Source organism: Microcebus murinus, chromosome 5, assembly GCF_040939455.1.
Source record: "Microcebus murinus isolate Inina chromosome 5, M.murinus_Inina_mat1.0, whole genome shotgun sequence".
NCBI classification, from domain to species: Eukaryota; Metazoa; Chordata; class Mammalia; order Primates; family Cheirogaleidae; genus Microcebus; species Microcebus murinus.
The window spans coordinates 21,066,880-21,092,220 of record NC_134108.1 but is presented as its reverse complement, the minus strand read 5'-3'; the positions used below and the strand labels follow the sequence as shown (position 1 = coordinate 21,092,220).

General features: G+C 38.4%; 1 protein-coding gene across 4 annotated transcripts in view; it reads left to right on the top strand.

Moving 5' to 3' along the window:
- Positions 1-25,341, top strand: part of AIG1 (androgen induced 1) — a 229,551-nt gene that overhangs the window by 40,742 nt on the left and 163,468 nt on the right. For all 4 annotated transcript variants that reach the window (XM_012759727.3, XM_012759729.3, XM_012759726.3 and 1 more), the window contains exon 2: positions 12,274-12,429. In XM_012759727.3, coding sequence (XP_012615181.2) covers positions 12,274-12,429 — 156 coding nt within the window. The remainder of the gene's footprint in view (positions 1-12,273; positions 12,430-25,341) is intronic.

Sequence of the window (25,341 nt, the reverse complement as noted above, 5' to 3'; positions counted from 1 at the left end):
TAACCATTCCAAGCCCCATAATCTATCCCTAATTATCGTCTCTGGACCCCCTCACTGCCCCAGTGTCTTGCTGGGCTTGCCTTGCAGACCCTCAGACCCGCTAGTTTCCGTTTACATTCCCTATAACAAAGGCACTGAGCACTATTGGAAAAACAATAATGTAACAGTGCAGGTCAGTGGAAATACAGCTCTGTGGTCTCCTTCCTCATAGGGCCTCAGCATTTCCTAGCCATCCTTCTATCAGTTCCATGTCAGGTCCCCTCCCACTCCACTCAGCTGTCTTCACCACCATTATTACATCTATAATTGGTAAATGTGTATTAACACTACATCCCAGATGTTTGCTGAGCTCTAGCGATGTCATACTGAACTAAAATGAAATCCTACCCTCATGTACCTGCATGAGAGGCAGACACTTATAAACTGGCAGCAGTAATGATGATTTCATTACACTTGAATCGAGTGGTAAAAAACAAAAGGTGGCATGAGACTGTACATTGGACTAGGGGAAGTCAGGACTCTAACGTGGCTATGCATAGGGTTTTATTATTACCATTGCCTTGCTTTTCCTTATAGTTTACCATATATGGATTCCTGGGTTAATATTATAGGTTTTTTCATTTCTTTTAGAACTTTATTTAAATAGTATCATACTTTTTCAGTCTTTCTCAGCTTGCTTTTATTGTTCAAATTTATGCTTGTGTAATTCATTCATGTTGGTACTTGCTACTTGAGGCAATTTATTTTCACTGCTGTATATTATTCTTTTAATACCTCTACTTATCTGTGGTTGATGATGTGCACGTTTGGGTTGTTTTCTGATTTTGTTTCATTACCAACAATTCTGATATGAATAAGAAAGTTGTGGTAAAGATTGGTTAATTTATAATATCCAGATGAAATTTTTCTTTGGCCATTCACTTCAGCCTTCTCTATCTAACACAATTATCACATATTATTAATAGTAGTAAATTAGACCACTTTGAATGTGCTGCCATATTTAAAATATTAGGATAATGCCTCCATAGGTTTTCCTGATCTACTATTTATGGGAGAGGATAGAAAATAATTGAGTGGCCAGACGTTAGCGGATAGGGTTCAGACTGCTAGTCTGCATAATTAAATAAAATGTTCATCAGTGATTCGTCTGCATTACGTAAGAATAACTGAAATGATGTCAGCAGTGCTACTAAAAATGAGTGCAGTCCTGGTGAATTAGGTGAGGTCACATGTATCGTCTGTCAGCTCCAAATCACCCTTCAACACCTGCTCTTCCATAGTGGACTGGCCTTTGGGAGCATTTCTCCTTCACAGTGAGGCTGATGCCGAGCTTTCTCAGTAGAAGGTTCTGAGGGGACACTGCAAGAGAAAGGGCTTCTCTTACGGGTGCCAGCTGCTGCCCTGCTGGTCAGTGGTGAAGGTGTGAGGACGCCCTGTATTGCTCTGCCCCAGCCTCAGGCAGGGATACATGCACTTCCTTAGTGACGTCACAGCCCCACTCTGATCTAGTCACCGCCCTGCAGCCTTCCCAGCAAGGATACCACATGCTCCAGGTCTCCAGCCCACAGTGGTCCCTGAACTCCATCCAGGCATGTGCTCATCAGCAGTGGCTCACCTGCACCTGGGACAGCTGCTTCCTGCTTGCCCTGTGGCTGTGGACCAGAGCTTGCCTGGGTGACCCAGAGAACTTCTCTGCCATCCAGCACACTGCATCTCATCTTCTCCAGTGGGGCCTGAAGCCTATCCTTGGGGAGGGAGGCCTCTTCCAAGCTTTGCATTTCTTGGGTATCTCCCTGAGCTTCAGGGTACCCTATAGAGTTCTCTTTACATCTTATTTAGGTTTCAAATTGATCTAGCTCTTTCACTAATGATTGTTTTTTGCACTTAAGTCATCATTTGCAGAGGTAAATTGTCACCATGAGTAGAAATCTAGTGGGATAAAATACATATTACAATGTTAGAAAATTTAGTGCATTTTAGAACAGATTTACGGTATTAAAGATGCAATATCTTTTTCATTCAGTAATTGCTCATCACTATTATTGTGCTTAAATCTAGATATCATATATTTAGCAAGGATAGATGGTAGGCACTTCTAAGCATACTGACACTTGCAGTGTAGTGCACAATCATTTAATAGTCTGCATTTCTGCATTAGTAATTTGCTAAGTGCTTTGTACATAGTAATCGATATTTGTTAAATAAATCAATGCTATGTTTAATTCAGTGTTCAGAAAGAGTTCGTGTTAATATTAATAGTTTAAAACCCTTTAAGCTTATAAAATTACTGAGTAGCTCATAGTAGCCATGTGGGTCCCAACCATGGAGCCGGGGAGGCACAGTCAGCACACAGTGAATAGAAAACAGAATTTTCTATTACTATTTGCTGGTTAGAATGGAGTCTCTGGAAAGGTCCCTGCTGTACTCTCATCAGGTTGTGGATGGAACATAACATGATTGTACCCATTACTTTGTGAAGTATATCCAGTGCCTTCTTTAGATCACTGTTCTTGCTACTTATACACTGAAAGCAATTATGTGATATTGTAGCAAATTATTTCTTTCTTTTTGTTTGAATGGATTGCTTGCCAGTGGTGACTTATGGCTTACTTTGTTGATTTTCAGCAATGAGAGGGAGCAGTATGAGGTAAATGTCTGTGCACAGGGACAGGGATTCTAAATCACATTCTGCAGACCACACACTTGATGATGCAGTTAACCTGTCTCTTCGAAAATGTTTGTGGTGAATGTTCCTTGAAAAAGCTTGGGCGTAAAACACATAACTTACGTGACAGATTGAGAAAAATAGATTTATGTCCATTAGAGTGAGAGGGCCATATTGGCTGGCCAGGCCCTTTCCCTCTAAGGGTAGTCGAAGGTAATCCACTGGGCAGTGCATCTGATGGGCACAGTCTCAGTGGATGAGGGAGGCAGAGAGAGCCCTGTGGTCCTTTTCAGTGCCTTGATTTCTCTACAGTGTAGCATTCAAACATGTCACTGATCACCAACGTCAAGTAACTGATGATGGCCTCCCCTGGCTCTAAAATTGCTACAGGGTGTTCAGATGTTTCAGTCAAGGAAGGTGCTGGAAACACAGGCAAAGGAAATCCTTGCAGAGTTTACTCATTTGATTTCATACTGAGTCACTGGTTCGTGATGCTGAATTACACTCTGCATTTGTTCTTGATCTTGGTAACAGGGAGAAGGAATTACACACTGTTAAAAAGTAAGATATTTGTGGAATGGAGGGGAATCCCTTGAAGATGGTGTTTTATGGTACTGCTATTTTATGGCTCTGATATTCTTTGCACAAGTTATTTAACTCCTTCATTCAAATTTAGTTTGCACCAAACAAGATATTGCCATAGGTTGGTTTCCAGCAAGAACTGAATTGAAAGTTTTATGAACTGAAAACAAAATAACTTTTTATGCTCTAAAGTATCTTATATGTGATATAGGTGAGATAGAGGAAAGTCTTGAGCTCACATTTCCCCAAATGTGTTACTTACCTTTCTGCATATGAGAAATTACTCTCTCTGACATTTCCCATGTATGTTATGTATGTATGTATCATATGTATTTCTAGACAAATAGGATGGTTCTATCTATTCTACTATTCTCTGGATTACATACATATTTATTCAACATCAAGTAACACTTTATGTTCTCTAGTTAGAAAAGAGACTGGGTAGATTTTTCATTACTTATCATTTCCCCTTTAATTAATGCTCTTATCCTCATATGGGGACTCCCCTAGCCTTTCTGCATGACACCCATATGAATTTCACTGCCTCCTTCCCATCTGTTCTCTCCACTTTTCCTTCACTCCATGGTCCATGTCACCCCAGTTTCCATTCCTACCCTTCTCAGGGTCCCATCTTCTTGTTTCTTCTCTCTGCTGTGTCTAAAATCAACTTGAAAATATGCACAATTGATAAAACAGATATTATTGTGCTCTTTCATTAATTTTATGAAAGTATAACATACTCAAATGTAGAATACCATAGATACCAGTCACTGAAAATCTTATGCCTAAAGGTCAAAACAGCTATATTCTGGCCTTTTAAAATTCATAAAAATAATGATTCCATTTCTTACTTAATGTGCCACCCTTCCTACTTTGGTACATTCTTGTGTCTTGCCTGAGTTTAGTCAGTGAGGTAGAAATGTACAAATTAGACACTAATTAAAGTAATGGCATAACTTGATATATAGATGACAGCTTCAATAACATTAAAAATTTAATGGAGGATATTGAAGTTGATATAACGGAATGAAATGAAGCCTATTCTGGATAAGCTATATTATATATGTTTAGGCATAAATGGTGGAATTCTAATGAATTTTTCCTACAGTACAGAGAATTGTACTAGTTTAGTGCACTCCAGAGAAGAAAAGAAAAAGAATATTAAATTAATTTAATCAAAACCAGTCATTTCTTTAAAAAGATAAATACATGAATGGAATTTGGTACAATTCCATACTTGTGAAAATGAACTCTAAATCTAAAATGATTCAGTAAATGAGCTATAATTTCCTGACAGGGAGAGTTGAGAGTTGGGGAAAAGATGCAGAAGGAATTAAACAGTAGAAAGCATTTTAGAGGAACAAACACTGAGCAACTCCAAAATATTCTGGGATTTTTTTTTCATTCTGACCTATTCCTATTTATATTTCTTGGAGAGATGTGATACATTTGACCACTTCATTTCTACATGTGATGTAAAATAATAAGAGCAACCAGCCTGGTAAGAATTCTAAGCCAGATGGTGTATGTGTGTGTCATGCTGAGTTGATGGTCTGGAAGTGCCAGCTCTGCAGAGTGGCTGGGGCCGAATAATACTTCAAGGTAATCCACTTGTGCATCTCTTATAACTTTTACATTTTTAACAATTAATTTAGTGAATTTGAAGTTGCAATGGATGGCAGGATACATGTAGGCAACAGAAGAACACACATAAAAAAATGTCTCTAATGGGATTTGTTAACTGTCAGCTCAAATCAAACTCTAATAAGTGGCAGAATTCTCAAGTGGCTTAATAGTATTGGCAAACTGCTACTTAAGTAAGCAAATAACTAAAAGTGAGTTTATGCTTCTCTCCAGGGAACGATATAGACTGTTTCATAATTTTTAGACATGTTTTGAGTATTAATCAATGTGAGTTAAAGAAACAATAACAAAACCCAAAAATTCCTTGTCTGTCTCCTTGAGTTTAGAAGCTAGGAGAAAATCTTTTTGTGGTACCTCCCTTCCCTGACCTCCACGTACTCTCTCTTTGGGGAAGTCTTCCAGAGCAGTTCAGGTGAGGTGGGGCCACACTATAGTAGCAAGCAGAGGAGAGCTAACGTCTACAGAGAGCGATAGAGTAGCCACCAGGTAACTGTGAGCACTTTGCTATGTTAGATGACACCACTGGATAAAAAAAAGATGAATCAACTACAGAAAATATAAGACTTCATTTGTACATTCAAATTTGACAAAGTGTTGTTTATATTATTACATATATATTTACAGAAATAGTTTTATTTTTCTCCTCTGCACAGAATAGGATATTTTGTCTTCCCCACTTTTTTTTTCCATTTTAAGGTTTTCCTCTTATTCCTATTTCTTTCTTTTTAAATCTTCATAAAAGCATGTTTCCCAGGAATCAGTGTATTACTTATTTATATAAAAAACATTTCCTGAGAAATTTAGCACCATGTTAAATCAGTTTCTTCTTCCTCTATTTTGAAGGTCTGATATCAGGTGCATACATATTTAAGATCATTATGCCTTCTTGATGACTTGACCATTCTATCATTGTGAAATGTTTATTTTTGGTAATATTTCTTAGTATAACTACTTCAGCTTTCTTATGATTACTGTTTGCATTCATTTACTTTTAATCAACTATATTTATAATTACATGCTTGTTTTGGTTTATTGGTTTTGGTTTATTAAATCTAATCTGACAGTCTCTACCTTTTATTTGAAGGGCTTAAACCATTTACCTTTAATGTAATTATAGAGATTTGGGGTTTTAGTCTGATAATCTTATTGTTTTCTCTTTGTCCCATCTGTTCTTTGTCCCTTTTCCTCAGTTTCTGACATCTTTTGTATTAATTTAATATTGTTAGTATTTCATTTTATTTCCACTGTTGGCTTATTAGCTGTGATAGAATTTCCAAAATGGCCCCCAAAGGTGTCCTACTGTAATCCTGGGAACCTGTGAATATAATGAGATATAATTCCTTTGATTATATTATGATATATGGCACAGTCGACCTTAAGAAAGGAACACTGTCCAGGTGGACCTGCTGTTATCACACAAGCCTTAAAGAGAGAGAGCTTTTTCATGCCAGTGACAGGTGAGGAAAGCAGAAAGGAAAGTCACAGAGGTCCAAGGCATCAGAAGGATTCAACATTCTCTTGCTGGCTTTGAAGATGGAAGGGACCATGTGGAAAGCAAGGAGCTGAGAGTGACCCTGGCCAACAGCCAATAAAGAAACATTAATCTCTGTCTTATGGTCTCAGTGGACTAGATTCTACCAACAATCTGAATGAACTTGGAACTAGATCTTTTACTTGAGCTTCCAAATAAGAGCCCAGCTTGGCCAACACATTAATTTTGGTGTTGTGGTACCCTGAGCATAGAACCCAGAGTAATCCACCAGGGCTTCTGACTTAAAAAACTGCTAAGTGAAAAATTGTTGTTGACCTATGGTTTATAACATGCATCTTTAACTTATCACAGTCTGCTGCCAAATATTAATATTGTACACCTTGCTGTATAATGTAAGAACCTTACAACTGTATACCTTCCACTTTTTCTCTCATCCTTCATGCTATTGTTGTCATAAATTTTACTTCTAAATATTCCTTTTAAAAATTATTTATTTATTTAGAGACAAGGTCTCACTCTGTCATCCAGGCTGTAGTTCAGTGGCCCAATCACAGCTCACTGTAGCTTCAAACTTCTGGGCTCAAGGTATCTTCCCACCTCAGCCTCCCACACATAGCTAGGACTACAGGCATGCACCACCATGCCTGCCTAACTTTTAAATATTCTTAAAACCTCACAATATAATTATATTTTTTTAAATCATCAATTATCTTTAATAAACTTAAAAATTAGAAAAATAAAAATATTTTATGTTTATCCACATATTTACTATTTTTCAGCAATTGTTATGGCTTTGTATAGGTTTTACATTATATTGGTATCATTTTTTTATTCCTTTAGCATTTCTTGCAGTGAAAGTCTACTGACAATGAATTCTGTCAGCTTCTACTTGAAGAAGTCTTTCACCTCTGACAGGTTTTTCTCCCTTATGTGACTTTAAAGATGTCATTCCATTGTTTTCTGTCCTGGATTATTTTACACAAGAAATCTATGTTAATTCTTATCTTTATTTTTGTACATGTGATGTATCTTTTTTCTTCCAGTGGCTTTTAAAATTTCCCCTTCCTCACAGATTTCAAAAAATTTTAGCACAAGGTATCGTGATGTGGTTCTCTTTGTGTATATTCCACTGTTGAGCTTCTTGGATCTTTAGGCGTACAGTTTTCAGAAAATTTGGAAAACCTTCAGCTGTTATTTCTTCAAATATTTTTTTCTACATGACCACCCCCCCTCTCCTTTGGGGCTCAAATATGCATATATTAGACTGTTTGATATATTTTCACAGTTCATTGAAGTTCTATTAATTTTTAAAATCTTTTTTATTCCTATGATTAATTTTGGAAAGTTTATGTATTCAGTTTTTTAAAATTTTTTTCTTTGCTGGTCTAATCTCCTATTATTCCAATATAGTGACTTTTTAAATTCAGATAATGTATTTTTAACTTTTAAATGTTTAGTTCTTTTTAATGTCTTATTTCTCTCATTATTTTCATCTTTGTTTAACTTTTTGAACTTATTTAATTTAGCTATTTAATAACTGCTAATTTGAATATTTCTGTAATTTCTGAATTTGTTTTTTTTTTTTTTTTTTTTTTTTGAGACAGAGTCTCGCTTATTGACCAGGCTAGAGTGAGTGCCGTGGCGTCAGCCTAGCTCACAGCAACCTCAAACTCCTGGGCTCAAGCAATCCGCCCGCCTCAGCCTCCCGAGTAGCTGGGACTACAGGCGTGAGCCACGGCGCCCGGCTTGAATTTGTTTTTAATTGAATGGTTTTCTCTTGGTTAAGGATATTTTCCTACTTCTTAGCATGTTTAATAATTTTTTATTGGATGTTAGACATTGTGTGCTGTGTTTCTGAAAGTCTGGATTTTGTTGTTTTCCTTTAAAGAATGTAGAATTTTGGTTTTGTCAGCATTTAAATTATAAATCAGCTTGATTTTTTAGTCTTCTTTTTAAGTATTGTTGGGATGGATCTATACTACCCTTTATTCCAGGGCTATTTTAGTGCCACTATTTAGTCATGAAACTTCCTGGGTCTCTGTTGAATGCCTGTTGTTGTTAACAAGGCCTCTCCTATTTGATTGGTCAGAACTTGAATACCTCCCTACCCTGAGTGAGCTCTGATAATTGTTTAGCCTGCATTTTGTGGTAAGTAGAATTTTATGACGACCCCAAAAGACACTCACCTTTGTATAGTTGCCTCCAATTAAGTTTGAGAAGAACCTCTGAATATGATCATTCCTGTGATTACATTACTTTATATGGCAAAAGGAAGGTTATCCAAAGTGGGCCTGACTTCATCTGGTGAGTCCTTTAAAAAAAAAAAAGATTTCTCTGGACTGATTACAGAATAAAAAGTCTAATATCTGAAAAAATTGACTCATATATTTAGTCCAGATATCTAGTTGTTTATAGCGGGACGGCAAATCTGGTACCAGTTACTATATCATGGAGTTTTTAACAGTGGTAGTGAATTCACTTGCTTTGGAAGGTATTAGAATAGCTTTAACTAGAACCTTCTTTCTTGGGCATATCCACCATCAAGTGTGCTTATTTCACAGGCTAAATAAACAAATCAACGGTATCCAGATATTTATACTTTATCATTACCAATATTCTATTTCCTTTGCCTGTGAATAAAAATCCTGCAGAATTTTTACATATAATGAAGTCACTAGGCTTCTTGAGCTTCCCAAATACTGCTGTTATTAGCCAGTCTTTAAAATTAGGGGATACTGGTTTGGAAGGAAAGGATTTGAAAGATACTATCTAACTATTATATATCCCCAAAGTATAAAAACTATCCTTTTAAAACTTTTATTAAGTTATTTGGAAATATTTCATATTAATGAAGTACAAAGAGAATAATACAGTAAACTTTAATATGCCCATCACCAACTTAAAAACTAAAATAGTATCAAGACAATTGAAGCCCTTGTGTCCTTTCCCCAGTCTCTCTCCAGAGGGACCTGCAAACAGTATTATTAATTCCCGTGCATTTCTTAATATTTTACTTTATAAACCTGTATTGTTAAATTTATCTTTGCATGTTTTGAAATTTATTTTAATGCCAAAAATACCATTCTTTTCTGGTTTCCTTTTTTTTGTTTAATGTTTTGTTGTGAAAATTAAAACTGTATATGTGCTTAGCATTCCATTGTATGAATATAGCAGAATTATTTATACAGACAGCTATTAAGAAACATATAGATTGTTTCAACTTTTTTGAAGCCATGGAATGCTGAAATGAATTTTCAATAGATGTGACTGATATTCACATGTAGCGGCAGCTTTTCGCTCCAAGGTTTGGTGGCAAAGGAATAATTACTTGTAACACATGGTGTTTAGAGAGAAAGGGAGAGACCAAAGTCTAAAGGAGAAAATGGCCTCCTCAGCTAAGGGCTTTCCTGTATTTATTACCAAGGATACATGTAAGAAGTCAGGGAGTAAACAAGGATGCAGAAACTTAAGTGAGCATAGATAGCTCTTTGCAGGTAAGGAACAAGATATGTAGATATCAGCTGATAATTCTCAGAACAGAGAACTTAGCTGGAGGACAAAGGTCTGGGCCGTTTGCTAACTTCTTTCACATCTGTACACGTCAGCTGCTTTCAAGTGAACTTTGCACACAGCAGATAAGCAGCTTCGGGTAGGCGGTTTCGCCTGTCCTTGACTTTGCTCTGCTCACTATCTTTCCATCCATCCATCCTTTTTTCTAGGTCCAGCCCCCACAATGCATGTATGAGTTTCTCTAGGGAATACCCTTTATAGTTAAGTCACTAAGTAAATAGAGTATATACATTTTTAAATTACTATAGACCATCCACAACTTACAATGGTTTGACTTAAGATTTTTCAGCTACAATGGTGTGAAAACAGTATGCATTTAGTAGAAACCATACTTCAAGTACCCATACAGTCATTCTGCTTTTTGCTTTCAGCGCAATATTTACATGACATGAACACTTTATTATAAAATAGGCTTTGTGTTAGATGATTTTGCCCAGTCGTAGGCTAATATAAGTGTTCTGATCACATTTTAGGTAGCCTGGGCTAAGCTATCAAGTTCAGTATGTTCAGTGTACTAAATTCATTTTTGACTTATGATACTTTCAATTTGCAATGGGTTTATTGGACATAACCCCATTGTAAGTCAAAGAGCATGTGTAGATATCATCAATTGTTCTTCAAAGTGGTTGTCCAGATTTGCGTTCCCACCATACGCTTTCAGGTTGTTCAGGTTGTTTCATCTTTGTAACACTTAGTATTGTCAGAATTAAATTGTAAATTAAATTAAATTGTAAGTAATTATACTGATGAGAAATGCTATTTCACTGTGGTCTCAATTTGCATTTCTCCGGTTATTGGTTACATAGGACACCTTTTAATATGTTCGGTGGCCAGATTGGCATAGCGATTATTATTCCTCAGTGTGATCACTCCAATTTCTCAAACTCTATTATGCCTGACATAGAGATCCAAGCATCTTAAGTTCTAAGATACGATATAGAAAATTTTCCAAAGTATGAAATTATTCCTTGAGTCATTTAAGTTATTTCTGGTTATCAAAATATGATTCTTGCCAACACTTCTATTGTGTCATTCTCAGTTGTGGCAGTCTCTCAGCTTCTCCCACTCTGGTTTTTCTGGCTGTAGAAAGAATGACAATAAACCTTAAGTCATTGATGCTAAAGACAGGCTGAGTTAGGAGGAGACAATAGAACATTATTCTAAGACTGACTAATAATAGCAAGATTTAAGAAACTCCAAAAAAGTCTAAGTTAACAATTCAAGCGTTCCAGTGCTGTGCTAAGGGATGGAACCATGTACTTTTTAAGATCTTTCTTCCCTTGTGAGGATCCTATCCACAGAGCTCTCAGACTCTTTCCATTGCCAACGTGGAAACTTCCCCAAAAATCCTTGTTATGTTTTCTAAAGATGTAATGAATAAAATTGTAGCTTTTACAAATGTATCATCAGTCAACTATTTCCAGTAGAAGAAGCCATAAAATCCCCCCTGAATCTATCTTTGTTGCTAAGTGGTTATGACTTTGAGCCCAGGGGATACATTTTCTGCCCTTTCCATAATTTGAGTTATCATTTGCTGAGCTGTATTGCAATATTCTGCCTCAGTGTTCTCCCCCTATGATAGTCCAAGGAAAACATAGCTGATGTCGGTGATTGAATTTGTAATAGATTTGGGAAGGTACAACCAATAGCCTTTTTGGACAAAATGGTGTGGATATCTATGTTCATATTACTTTGGAAAGGTTTTATTTCATAAATATTGAAAACCAAGGAGGAAGTCATTTGGTTCAACAGAAAATTGCTCTGTATCAGAGTCTTGAGTATTTTGTTCATTTGATTTCTTTATGATTTGAGGCCCAGCTTTCTACCATTTCCTTTGCTGGAAAAATGTCTAAGTCTTAAAAAGATTAAAGCCTACCTAGGAAATGTTTCTTCACATTTGGACCGCATTGTCTTGTTTGTTATTCAGACTACCCTCACCCTTTTGTTTTCACTTCTTAGATGTTTAACAAAGCTCACTCATGAATATAACCAGCCATAGACATGATGCTTTAAAATAATGGACATGCTTGTTTGATAACAGATACTGCTTTCTGTTGGGCCTATTTAGATGTGTGTGCATGTGCATGTTTTGCACTTGTCCTGAGGTGAGTGAAATTTGGAAGTAGTGTTTTCAAGATGAATTTTCTCACCTATAATAGCAAGTTGAAAATGCCTGTCTGTTTGTGGGACCAGCTCTTTAAATGCGCTTCTGGTCCTTTCTTACCATGTGCCGTGCTGCAAACGTGCGGTGCTTTTGCTATTCCACAGCTCGGGTCTCTGCAGATCGTACTGACTGACGCCGGCTGTTGTCTACCCACAGGTGATCCAGGCTGTCTTTTTTGGCATCTGCGTGCTAACGGATCTTTCCAGTCTTCTGACCAGAGGAAGTGGGAACCAAGAGCAAGAGAGGCAACTCAAGAAGCTCATCTCTCTCCGCGACTGGATGTTAGCTGTGTTGGCCTTTCCTGTGGGGATTGTGAGTATGGTATAGAATGTATTTGGCCACAAAAGAAACTTGGGTTTAATTTCAGACTTCTAAGAGGAAAAAAAAAAGGCCTCATTATAGGGGCTTTCTGGATTAGTTTGCTAGCACTGCCAGTACTACAGACTGGATGGCTTAAACAGCAGAAATGTATTTTCTCACAGTTCTGGAGGCTGGAAGTCCAAGATCAAGGTGTCAGTAGAGTTGTTTTCTTCTGAGTCCCCGCCCCTTGGCTTGCAGGTGGGCGCCTTCTCCTTACCTCCTCACGCGGCCTTTTCCCTGTGCCAGCGAGCCTCTGGGGTTGCTCCCCCTTCTCACAAGGTTGCCATTCCTGTGGGATTAGAGCCCCACCCTCATGACCTCATTTAACCTTAATTACCTCTTTAAAAACCCTGTCTTCAAATACAGTCACATTCTGAGGTTCTGGGGGTTAGGACTTCTGTATATGAACTTTGTCAGGGACCCAGTTCAGCCCATAACTTTTTCTTAAGCAGCCCAAACTTGAAATGTATGGTCCTTAAATCGACCATTCTAGTAGTGTTGAACTTGAGAAAGGAAATCAGTATTACCTCATGCTTCTTCACTTACCCAACTGTGCCATTAGCTCATATCACTTAAGTAAATGCCGCTTAATGTTTAGGTCTGTTCTGGCTTCATTGATTTTCATTGTTTTCAGTAATGTTCCCTCCATAGCTCAACTTCCTTCACAAGTCTGTTAATTTTCCATTGTCTGCATATAAACCATGTTTCTTTAAAGGCCCTCTGAGACTCTATAGATTTTAAGCTGTGTGTAGTAGCCAGGAGAAGGATGAGCAAACTCTTGTCTATCTCAAATTGTGAGGATAAGTAAGAGTGTGTTACTTAATTCAAATTTGTACCTTTCATTTGCCAGCTGATTTCTGGGGAAAACAGAAGCCCCAGCGATGTGGGCTAATTCATAAACCAAGCCCAAGGTCCACTGTAGGAAGAGTCAGAAAGCTGTTCATAAATCCTTCCAGTGGCTCCTTGCCAGGTCTGTAGGTGGCAGAGGCCCCTACATGCTGCTCTAAGACCCAGATTGTCACTGAATTGCTTTTTCTACATGCTGAGTTGTGTTTTCTTGAGTGAATAACCCTTAGCTCTAGAGAGCAACACAGGGCCAGGAGAGCAGTATAACCTGGTCACACTTCTCTTCTCATTCCTTCATCATTGTCTTCTGAAAACCTAAGTAAATGAGTGCTCAGATTGAAGCCATCTAGTAAATCTCTCAAATTCTGTTGAGTAACATAACAGCGTTAAATGCTTTACATATCATTTAATATTTCCTTCTTTAGACTTGCCTTATGCAATTCAAATACTTTCTAATCAGAATAGTGATCTAATAAAAAATTCCCATTGCATAAAGTGTAAAGACATATTTTCTGCATGAAAGAATTATCTAGAAAGGCTAAGTCTATGTGTGTGTATAATTTGTTTTTTACTCCATACTCCCTTAGAATTTCTATAGGAGCATCATTGCCTCTAGAAGTACTCATTAACTAGAAAGAATACAGTAGTAGTGCAGTAAAAAAAAAACCAAAACAAAACAAAACAAACAAACAAACAAACAAACAAACAAACAAAAAACAGTAAATAGGAACATAAGATTAGCATGTTTTTTCTTAGCTCTGCCTTTCCGGTTATGTGGTGTCAAATTGTGTCCCTATGTGGAAATTCCCATTATGTTGTAAATCTTGCCACTCTCCTTAAAGACTCATTGCACATGCCTTTTAGGTATTTTTTTGACATCCTTTGGGGGAAATGTTTTGCACCTGCTTGAGACCTGAGGCATTTGTCAACTACTAGTGTCCTTCCTGAATTTAGCCCATGTGTGCTTCATGGCTAGTAAAACCAGTGGTGGCCTTTTTGCTTGCTTATTTGTTTTGTCACATCTGATATTTTTCTCCCTATTTCACTATTTTTGTTGTTTTGCCTATGCTTTGGAAGAAGGGAGAAGAATAAAAGTACCTTTCACCCCACCCACTCCCTTTTTAAGGGAAGTCACAGTCTCATACTCTGATGGCCTGTGTGTGCACCTGCCCTGGTGGCTAAGCTCTGACAGTGGGACTGGCCCTCAGCGCTGCACCTGGGTCCTCCCGTTCACCCGGCACACGAGGTGATCGGTGCTCTTTAAATTCATAGAAGAAACGAAAGAATAAATGAGGAATCAGAGATGTGCAACCTGCTGATTTCTTTAACTCATTTTTTCTTGCTCACTAATATTTTGTAGTCAACTATTTCAGTTTTCATAATCTTCCCAGTTATTGTGAGTCACTTTCCCCTTTATAGTCACTAGCCTATTATTTTTCGTGAACTTTTTGAAGCTACTTTCAAAGAAAGTTACTTTTCTTCCCCCCTCCCAATATATTAAGAAGAGTCTTGGTCAATATTCTTTAGAAATCACTTTACGTTTTTCCACTGTTTCTCCTGTTTCTATCTTATTCCATCATGTGACTTTTTGTATCTATTATATTTACCCAATTTCCCACCACATTTCTCATTCTAAAACACAGAAATTCATTTTGAGGCCAAAAAAAAAAAAAAAAAAAAACCCCTGGTTAATGGCTTCTCACCAGACCCCATCAATTTTATTGCAAAGTCATATTTACAGAGGATACAAATATTGCTCTGTGTAAGCATTTTAACCCCCAATTTTTTCTTCATCAAAACATTTTGTGATTTTTTCACCTATCTTTCTTTAAGGATATTTCCCAACGTTCCTTTCCAATGTGTCTATGTCTTTGCTGTGACTTCAGAGACCTCCTCCTGTCCTTTCTGTACCTTTCTCCATTCCCTAGCTGCTCAGAAGGGTCTAGAATCCCACTGTAGTTTTATTTCTTATAGCTTAAGACTTTCTCCTTTAATAAAACATGAACCCTGCCTGGAGCGATGCCAGGAGGAATCACTTGAAGAAGCCTCATTTTTACCCTTTTTGTGGCTCCTGGCCTGGAAGGGAGATGCCCAGCCTGGAGGGCTGATTACACAGCGGAAGGATGGAATAGCATTAATATAACAGTTTTATTAGACCTGTAGGAATCTGAAGCATAGAAATGCTTGTCATGTGTGCAAATGATTAATGATAACATTTATAAGTGAACAACGTTTGCCATTTTGCTTGATGCAGTCAAAAGCCTAAATGGCGAAACAGCCAAGCCCCCTCCCTGTGCCAGGGGAGCACTGGGCATGGCTCGAGCATCCTCAGGTGGAAAGTGCAAAGCTGGGCTCTGAAGCTCCTGTGGTCCCCTGAGGCCAGCCCGGCTCTGCCATGCTGACTGCTGGGGACTGCCAACCTTGCAGAGTGTGTCCCTTGCTCCTATCTACTGGCTTCTTCTGTCTTATACTTTTGTTTGTCAGTCAGAAGTTTAGTGGGAAAGCAGTGTTACTTTTTGCTTCATGGTGCAGGCAAACTGGCAATGGCTGGGCATGAAAAGGGAGCCAAGAGCAGCACCTGAATTTATCACCTCTGCTCAAATTTTCCTGAAGCAACCTCTTGGCCCTTGAGTTTCTCCTGGTGCTCCCATTAGCTTGCCCTCTATTTCTCTTTCTCTCTCTCTTACTCCAACTGCAACCACGGCAGCCAGAGAGACACGGGTGGGTTATCTAGGATTTGCATTTTCTACACTAATGCTTCCTCCAGTAACGAGGTTAATTGAGAGTTGACAGTAATTGCTTTATGTGACATGAAGCACTAAATATGATTTTGTGACCGACCCATGGACCTAATGCATCTACTTCATGGTCTCTCTTTATCTCAGGGATATATAAAAATAATGAAACATTCCAATCAAAGATAATTGGAGAAAAGTTTTGTTTCAGCATAACCTTGAAGAAATCAGGCAGGGTTGCCGGAGTGAGCATGGCATGTATCATCCTGAATCGTGTAGATTCCCATAAATGCAAAGCTGGCCTTGATTAGTAACGCTAATGGCCGGAAACCACCACCACTCCCAAAGCCTTGCAACTCATTTTGCAGGGATAACCCATGGGAGGCTCTTCTTACCATGTGTAGTTTATTTCTGAACCCTGTCACCCTTTTAAAGAAGCATTACAAATAATTCTATGACATTATGTGGTCTGGAAGCACTGAAGTTTATTAGGAGCAATCAAACCAAGAATGTCTTTTGTCTCCTGTGAGTTTGTTGACTTTTGTGCTGGCAGATACCATTATAGTGAAGACACTAGGCTTAGGCTTTTAACCAAAAAAAAAAAAAAAAGAATCTGATGAATATGAAAGTGTCCTTCTCAGAAACCCTGTATTTCCAACTGCTATCCACAGTAGCCCTTTCATGAAAAAGAACAATTATATATTTTTTTTATTAATTCAGGTCTATATATCCTATTCATTTGTCACTGCTCAGCTTGAATAATGGACGTAATCAAACCTCATCACCTCCCCAGTACACTTTTGTCCTGGTGTTGCCTTGGTTGGCTTTGGTGTTGCTTTGGCTAGTTGCTCTAGCCCAGCTGCTGCTCTGCCACATCCCAGTGTGAAGATGAAGATGTCCCTCTCTGAATGGCCTGAGGAAGCCCTGGAGGTTTGGGTCTGTTTTCACCCGGGGTGGGTGTCAGGATCAAACTAGCACATGCCTGTATAAACGTTTGTGGAATTTGGCCTTCTTATCTGATATTAGTCTCAAAGCTATTTGTTAAGTAATCATTTCTGGTGTTATAATCATGTCTTATAAAGACTTGGAGAAGATTTTATATGTACCAACCTATTCTAGAAGCCTTTAAAACTTGTGTTTACTTGTAATGGGGACTATATGGTATTAATACCGCTTCCTTAGGAAATATATGGAAAATGGAATTTAAAATCCCAAATGCAAACTCAAAAGAAAAGGTTTTGAAAACAATTAAAATTATTTTAATGAAAAAAATTTTAATTGTTTTCAAAAAGTGATTCCCAAGAGTTTCCATTTATTGACATACTAGCTAATTCTAAGCTATCCTTAGGAAAAATTTTGAGATGCATATAAATTTAGATTTTCATACCCTTACAATTTAAAAAAACATTATTTTCATTACTAATTTTTAAATGAAAGAGATTGGCTTAAATAGAAAATAAGTATATTAATTAATATTAATGACTGATATTAATGTCTATTAATGTAACACATAAAGAAAGGAATTTGATTCTATTTGAGATAATAAATAAAAGCAAAAAATGCCTTTCCTTCTCTTTTGATATTAAGGGGAATTTTTTAAAAGTACATTGTTTACTTTATTCTAAAAACACTGAATTTAACATAAAAATACACTTAATATCCACTGATCCTCTCTTTATTAAATTTTTACAGGTACCTGAAGTCAAACTCTTTTCTATTTTCTTTAAGCCTTAGCTGATGTTTTAAGTTTCTTTGAATGCCCTTTTCCTTTCTTTTCTCCTGTGAAGTTAAAAATACAATATTGGCTAGGTTATATTTTATGGTAAAACCCAGTTCACTTCTGGTGGAGTCAATCAAATGGAGGAATGTTGCCTAAAAGGGCAACGTTGAAAGAGTTGGGTTGCCTAAGAGGAAAGGTTCACAGATGAAGATTCATTCAAGATCGGTAAGCAAAAAGAGCCATATTTTCTCTTTCCCAGGAGAAAGGCTCAGCAAACTATAATTCCCTAATCTACATGAGTGGTCTAACAATTTTTAATAGCCTTTTCAAAAGACTAAGGACATAATATGAGTAGGTGGATATACCTGATAGGCAACCAGGTTGCATTTCAGCCATCTTATATATTTTTCTCTCCTAAATGAGAACCAGAGATTTTCTGCCACCTGACCTATTTAATTTGTACATGTTTGTGCTAACTCAAAGCAGTCAAAGAATAGTTTGTGTCAACTCATTCTTGATGCTTGAAAAACAGATTTTTAAATATAACAAACAATCATACTTTAACATAATTTTACTGTAGGTGCCCACTTTAAAACAAATTACAGGGAAAAATCACACATTTATATCCAGACTATTCAAAGGATAGATGTCTGGCCAAGTCAATAATCATTTGTGGGTTCTGGGAGCCTACCGTGTCACAAGTTCTGAGTGCTAGGAGGCAGGACAGTGTTGGCTAAGAATTGACCTTGTCCCTCAAGGGTTTCACAGTCTAGGAAGGGTGACTTTGTAAGCTATATCAACAAGGAAGTTAAAATAGGGCATGATGAGTATAACAATAGTTGTGTCTAAAGTCGAGAGCAGTAACCCCAAACAGGATTGATTTTAGTGGGTGGGAGATCCTGGAAGTCTTCTCAGAAATGATGATATCTGAGCTCTGTCTTAAAGAATGACTAAGAACTTATTGGATGTACATGTTAATGATGCTTTTAGCTGCAAGTAGCAGAATACTGCCAGATATCCACCTGGTTCACACTTTCTCTTCATTGGAGCCTCTGTTCAGATGATCCCAGCAGAGCTGCTGCGACTGGTCTATGTAAATTAGCCTCCCATCATTCTCTATTTCCTTACCTTGTTTTATTTTCCCCATATGATTAGCACTACCTGAAACATGATATATTGATTCTTTTATTTGTATAGTTTCTGTTTTCTCTGACCTAGATCATACTCCGTGAGGCCAAGGAGGTTGTGTGTTCCATTTACTGCTGTATCCCAGGCATCAGGAGCAACTTGTAAATAATTCAGTATTAGCTGAGTGTAATCCATCCAACTATGGCTTAAGCAATGAAGATATTTAACATCTCACAAAACAAGAAGCTTGTAGAGAGGTAGTTTCAGGGTGGTTTTGAGACTTGGGCATTTCCTATTATATTTGCTACTCTTTTGACTTCAGAGTATCACCTTTTTGCCCTTGAACTTGCCACTTAAGCTCTTAAAAGGGTTGATGAAGCACCAAGCATTGCCTCCTTTGTGCCTGTGTTCAAGGCAAGAAGAGAAACACGCTCTTTAGGGAGCCCTCCCCAGTGTCTGTCTCTTTATCAGGCAAACACATAGTTCCTAGAAGCTCCACCTGCAGATTTTCTTTTAGTTCTCATTAGTTAGAACCATCACATGGCCAGGACCAGCTGATGGGAGGCCGGGAAAGCAAATAGAAGTGGAAGGAAATGAGGTTACCATAAGGGCTTACACTGAGGCTGATTTATCCTTAAGGGCAGGGCACATTGCTACCCAAACAAAAATCAGGAGTTTCAAGAAATACTTGAAGTAACACATTTCAAGAATAATAGTAAAATGTAAAGTAAAAACTAATAGCATTTTAGATAATTTATTTTGTGTTTATGTCAATGTGAAAAATACATACAGTAAATCTGATGAGACTAATCATGGACGTTTTCTTTTGTAGCCAAGAAAGGCGTATTTTCCATTCATTCTCTACTAATACCATTTTTAGTGCATGTTCACCAGTATTGTAAACAACTGTCTAAATCTGTCATTTGAAGAAGTCCTTCTCAAAGAAAGTCAGATTTTTTACACAATTGACTACATGGCTTATGTTCAGTTTCTGAAATCTGTACAAAATTTGTCAGAGGTGGCCCTTGCTTTAGACCACCAAGTCAAAGATGCAGACAACCGAGTTCAACAAGTAAAAGCTTCCTTCAACACCTACCTCCAAATTATAGACAATTATCATGCCCTGCATATCATTTCAGAGTTCCTACTCTCTCTGGCAAAAAGCTCACCAAAATATCTCAGAAAATGAAGATATCTTCTTTCCATATTTATATTCAGAAGTAAAATATATATTTGAAATTTGAGACCAAGAAAAAGTAGACTTGATCTTCAGTAACATTAATAATGTATACATATTATAGAATAAACATATGATCCCTGTCCTCAACAAAATGACCCCCAAAATAAGATCTTATGTATTTGCTCGGTTTGCGGACCAGGGACAAAATGCATTATTGTTGATTTAAAAAAAAGAAGAAGAAAAGAAAAGCTATTCATTTTTCTTTTTTCTCTACCTCTCACTCCCTACTCCTTCCGCCATCCACCTCCATCTCTGTCTCTTCCCCCCCTTCTCTCCTCCTCCTCTCTCTCATTCTCTATGTCTCTCTCTCCCTCTATCTCTCTCTGTCTCTTTCTGTCTTTCTCTCTTCTTCTTTCTCTCTCTCCCCTCCATCTCTGTCTTTCTCTCTCTGCCCCTTCTCCTCCCTTTCCCTCTTTCTCTTTCCTTTCACCACGTCCCTCCACCCCAACCATGGCTTTCTATGTAGAAAAAGAAACAATGATTTGCCATGTGGGTGTTCCTGAAATTGCTACAGTCTCCGTGGGTGGTTTGAGGTAACTCTTACCTGCTTTATCTGGATCAAAGTGTGCTGTGTTACATCAGCTGATATAAAAAGTAATTTCCCCCCAAGGAAGGAGCTAGTGGACTTTCCACCTACACAAAATGTATTAACTTTTCATTGTTCCCATGTGATTACCATGCTGATGATTTGCTTATTTTACCACAAATAGCCAGTCCTGGAAAGGACTTTCATTCACCATGCCTTTTTCTAACCCTCCTCGGGAACAAAGCTTGAGGCATGATTCTGACTATAGGGAATGTGACTCAGAAGCTCAGGTGGGGGGATGTGGAGATGGGAGATGGTGGGGGGAGGGAGAGAGTAGTCCCAGTTCATAAGTGGCCCTGCCAACCCAGCTCACTGGCTCCTAAGCTCCTCTGAAGAGCATGTCTTCTGGAAGTTTCCCTCTAGAGAGTCCATTTAGGTTAGGTCTGTATTTAGGTGGGCTCAGTTAGTACCTGATTTACACATAGTGTTACCAAAAGTTCAGTTCTTGTCCCCACAGCCAAACAAAGAACAAGGATAGGCAATTTGAGGAAAAGCCATGGTCTTAACCATAGTCCTCCCTTTAAGCAGAACTACAGAGCTTTTAAAGGGGGATTTGAGCTTCAGACTGTGGCTGTTTAACTGTGGTTGGTGGTCCTCGTGGGCCTTACCACCAGTGAAGACGATCCCGTGACCCTTGCCTGGAATAGACAATTCTGAACACTCTTCTGCCCATCTGATTACAGGCCTCGGGCAGGAATTCAGGTTTTAATTCTTCTGAAGAGGTAAAGGTTTTAAAGAGACAACTCGTAAAACATTTTGCCCTTTTTCAGGCCTTTGCTTCTGTTATATATTCCCCACTGTCAATCTTTCTCTTCCCTATCTATGGGAGGAGGGACGGATAGTCATTGAGCTACTTCCTGCTGAATTGGGGTGATGTTTTAGATGGAAGGTTTGTACTTAACGCCATTTCTCTGGCCATTTCTTTCTGGTTTCTACAAAAATACAACAGATTACCACGTGAAAGGGGCATAAACAACAACTACAACTGCAAGGACTGACAAGGTAAAAAGGAGGATACCTGATAAGAGCGATTTTACCTTGCTTGGCGTCTCAGACACCGGTCGGACTGTGGGTCCTCACTGTCTCCTTGCACAGAGTGTCTGATTCGGGGCTGCACAAGAAAGAAACATGGGAGCTCCGATATGGAGCTGTTAGTCACGCCCTGCAGGTGATCCGAGAGACTGGCTGCTGCAAATTAAATTATATACAGGAATACTTGTACCAAACGAGATTCAGGATGGCAAACCCAGAATTGAGACAGATCGGCAGAAGAGGTGACAGTTTGGGAAATCCTCGCTAAGGAGTTGTCTCTCTAGCCTATAGACAGAACAAGTAATCAAAGAAAGGTTAGCAAGAATATCAGTATTTTCATTTTTCCTTCTTTTAAACAGATGCTTTTAGATTGCCTAAAGCCTGGCTCATCCTCTGGGGGCTTGGGTGCTCTGGTATGATGGACCCAAGGTTTTACTCCAGACAATTTCAACAAGGTGTGAGTTGATAGAGGCACTTCATAGGGTCCCTTCCACTTCTCTGCTTTGAACTAGAGTGGGGACCTGACAGAGGCAAACTCATGCATAGTGGCTAGTATTTGATATATCACTTTACTTTGTTCTGTTTGCCTATGGTTACCTTGGGGTGCTAGGAAGGGTCTCATAAACTATTTCAAAGCAGCCTCCTTCTAGGAGCTACCCTTATCTGGAGCAGAGCAAGCAGCAACAACACCCTATCCCACTTTAGATGGGTTTCCTGCATCAATTTCGCTATAGTTTTCTTTAAAGTATGATTCATTTTCTCTGTTTTTTTTCCCACAGCTTCAGGTCTTTAGGATGCATGCAATTTCCCTTCTAGACACAGAGCTTTGCTTACTTGCTGAGTTACCTCTGACATAAAGGAGGGACCATTATTACTCTGGAGGAATGGAGTCCATGTCTCGGAATGAATTCCTTTAGAAGGAGTCTGGTAACTTCAGATGGTTGCTCCATTCTAGTAGGATAATCCTCTACCCAGCCCGAAACGGTATCTACTAATACAAGCAAATATGCAAATGAAATCAATTTGCCAATCATCAAAAGGGTTGGTCTCTACATGTTGGTTTACTTGTGTAGCAGGTAGCTTCTCTGTCTTTGGATTGTTTTGAGTACGTAAAGGGTAACTCTCAGTTATTTGTCAAACGGGATCCCCTTAAATGAGGTCCCACCAAATCCATTAAGGCATCACACTCATAGTGTGTGCATTCATGTAGATGCCTCATAAGGGGCCAAACCAAAGCTTCGAGTAGAAGAATGAGTCCATGAGTATTCTATCTTGACTTAGCTGTGTCATCCCAAGTGTTAAAGCCCCAGTATTTAGTTTTAAAGGGGGGTTATGTATCTAAATCTAGCTGGGGTATCAAGGCCACAAGGAACAGATCACCTTTAGTGGCCTCCCTAGTAGCTCTGCCAGTGGCCTGATTTCTTTTTGCAACATAAATGTCTCCCCTATTGGTGACCAGGACAATGCATAATGGCCATCTGCTTGAGCTCAGCCATGGCCTGTATCAGGGCCATTATTTTAGTGGCATACTTAATATCCTTATTTCCTGCTGTGAGGAGCCCCCTTTCCTTCCAAATGACACCTTAAGCATGAAAGATAATAACAAACAGTATGCAAGATAATAACAGTATGCCTGGGATCGGGGTGGGGGTGGGGGGTGTTATAATAGAAAGCGCAGCACTGAGTCAACAAAGGAAAATGGCCACAGACTTCACTGGTATAGTAACATTTTCGGCAGAATATTCAGAAATGTTATCTGCACCCCCCCCCTCCAATTACCTTAGAGGTGTAAAGAAGATACCACATACCCTGAGGCCTTTGCTATTGCCTCTGGGTTTGGTTTCTAGCCTGTAAATGAGCAGTTCTACCTGCATGTACTGAGACTTCTCACCACCTCCCCTCCTGTGATGGAAAACCCACAAACAACCAAAGAGCCTGAAAAATCCAATAATAAGAGCATTTTTTTTTCTTGAGACAGAGTCTTACTCTGTTGCCTGGGCTAGAATGCAGTAGCCTCATCATAGCTCACAGCAACCTCAAACTCCTGGGCTCAAGAGATCCTCCTGCCTTAGCCTCCTGGGTAGTTGGAACTACAGGCAAGTGCCCCAATACCCAGCTGATTTTTTAGTATTTTTTAGAGATGGGGTCTTGCTGTGTTGCCCAGGCTAGTCCCAAGCTCTTGGTCTTCAGTGATCCTCCCACCTCAGCCTTCCCAAGTGCTGGGATTACAGGTATGAGCCACTGTGCCCATCAAAGAGCTAACTTATATTATGTGCTTGCTATGGGCCAGACACTGGGTTAAGGGCTTTACTTGAATAATTTATTTAATCCTCAAAGACCATTTGGGTAAGAATTTCCATCATTCTCACTTCACAGAAGATGCTTCTGTTTTACAATTTTACAGTTCACCTTCCCGAGGTCATGCAGCTAGTTAATGGGGCTAGTAAATCAACCAAATACTCCAACTAACAGAGTACTTGCTCTTAGCAAGTACAGTCATGTGCTTACAGTCATGTGCCATATAATGACTTTTTGGTCAACAATAGACCGTATATACAGCAGTGGCCCCATAAGATTATAATACTATATTTTTGCTGTACCTTTTCTGTGTTTAGATATGTTTAACTACACAGACTTACCATTGTGTTACAGTTGCCTACAATTTTCAGTACAGGTGTATAGCCTAGGAGCAACGGGCCATATCATATAGCCTAGATATGCAGTAGGCTATATGGTCTAGGTTTGTGTTAGAACACACTTATGATGCTTGCATGACAAAATCTCCTAATTACGTGTTTTTCAGAATGAATCTCTGTCGTAAAGTGATGCATGACTGTATTCAAAACTTTTTGACAAACTAACCTACCTTGGTTTTCCATCATTCACTTAATGGACATTCCAGCTATGTACATAAAGTCTGAGCTGACCAAAATTTCTAATTTTGGAGAATGTATCAGAATAAGAGAGGGAATTGTGTAGAATCTGGATAAAAAATAACTGCTTTATCTTTTTCCTCGAGGTGGTTTAACAAAAGACTTTGTTCATTTGTGATTTTTGTTGCTTTCCTTTGATGTATGATTCACACTATACAGACAATGGTTTTTATAGGCCAGTTTGCAAAATACAAGTTTTGACAAGAAAAGAAAATCTTTCCTGCTTTGTCTTCTCATTTTAACAATTGCATATATATTTAAGCTACCACATGTTTTCCCAATGTGCTTGTTTTTAATGTGAAAATAAGGTTTTATCAGTAGAATTAGCTACATTTTAAAAAGTGGTTGCTAAAAGTATCCAATATCATCTGTAAAGCATATCTGGGCTTCCAAGAAGGCATAGTTTGTAGCTGCACAATTGCAAAAGAATATTTTTGGCAAGAAATGATCCAATACATTCTACATGAGCAACAGTATTCTAACAAACGAACTATATCTACTCAGTGAACTCTTTTACCATGAATTCCCAAAAGCCATTTTGCACTGCTTTATCAAGAGCAAGTATAAATCAAATCTGCTTTTCTTTTTAAATTTATAACTGATACCTTCACTTATTTTTGACAGGGATTTAAGGTGGGATAAGT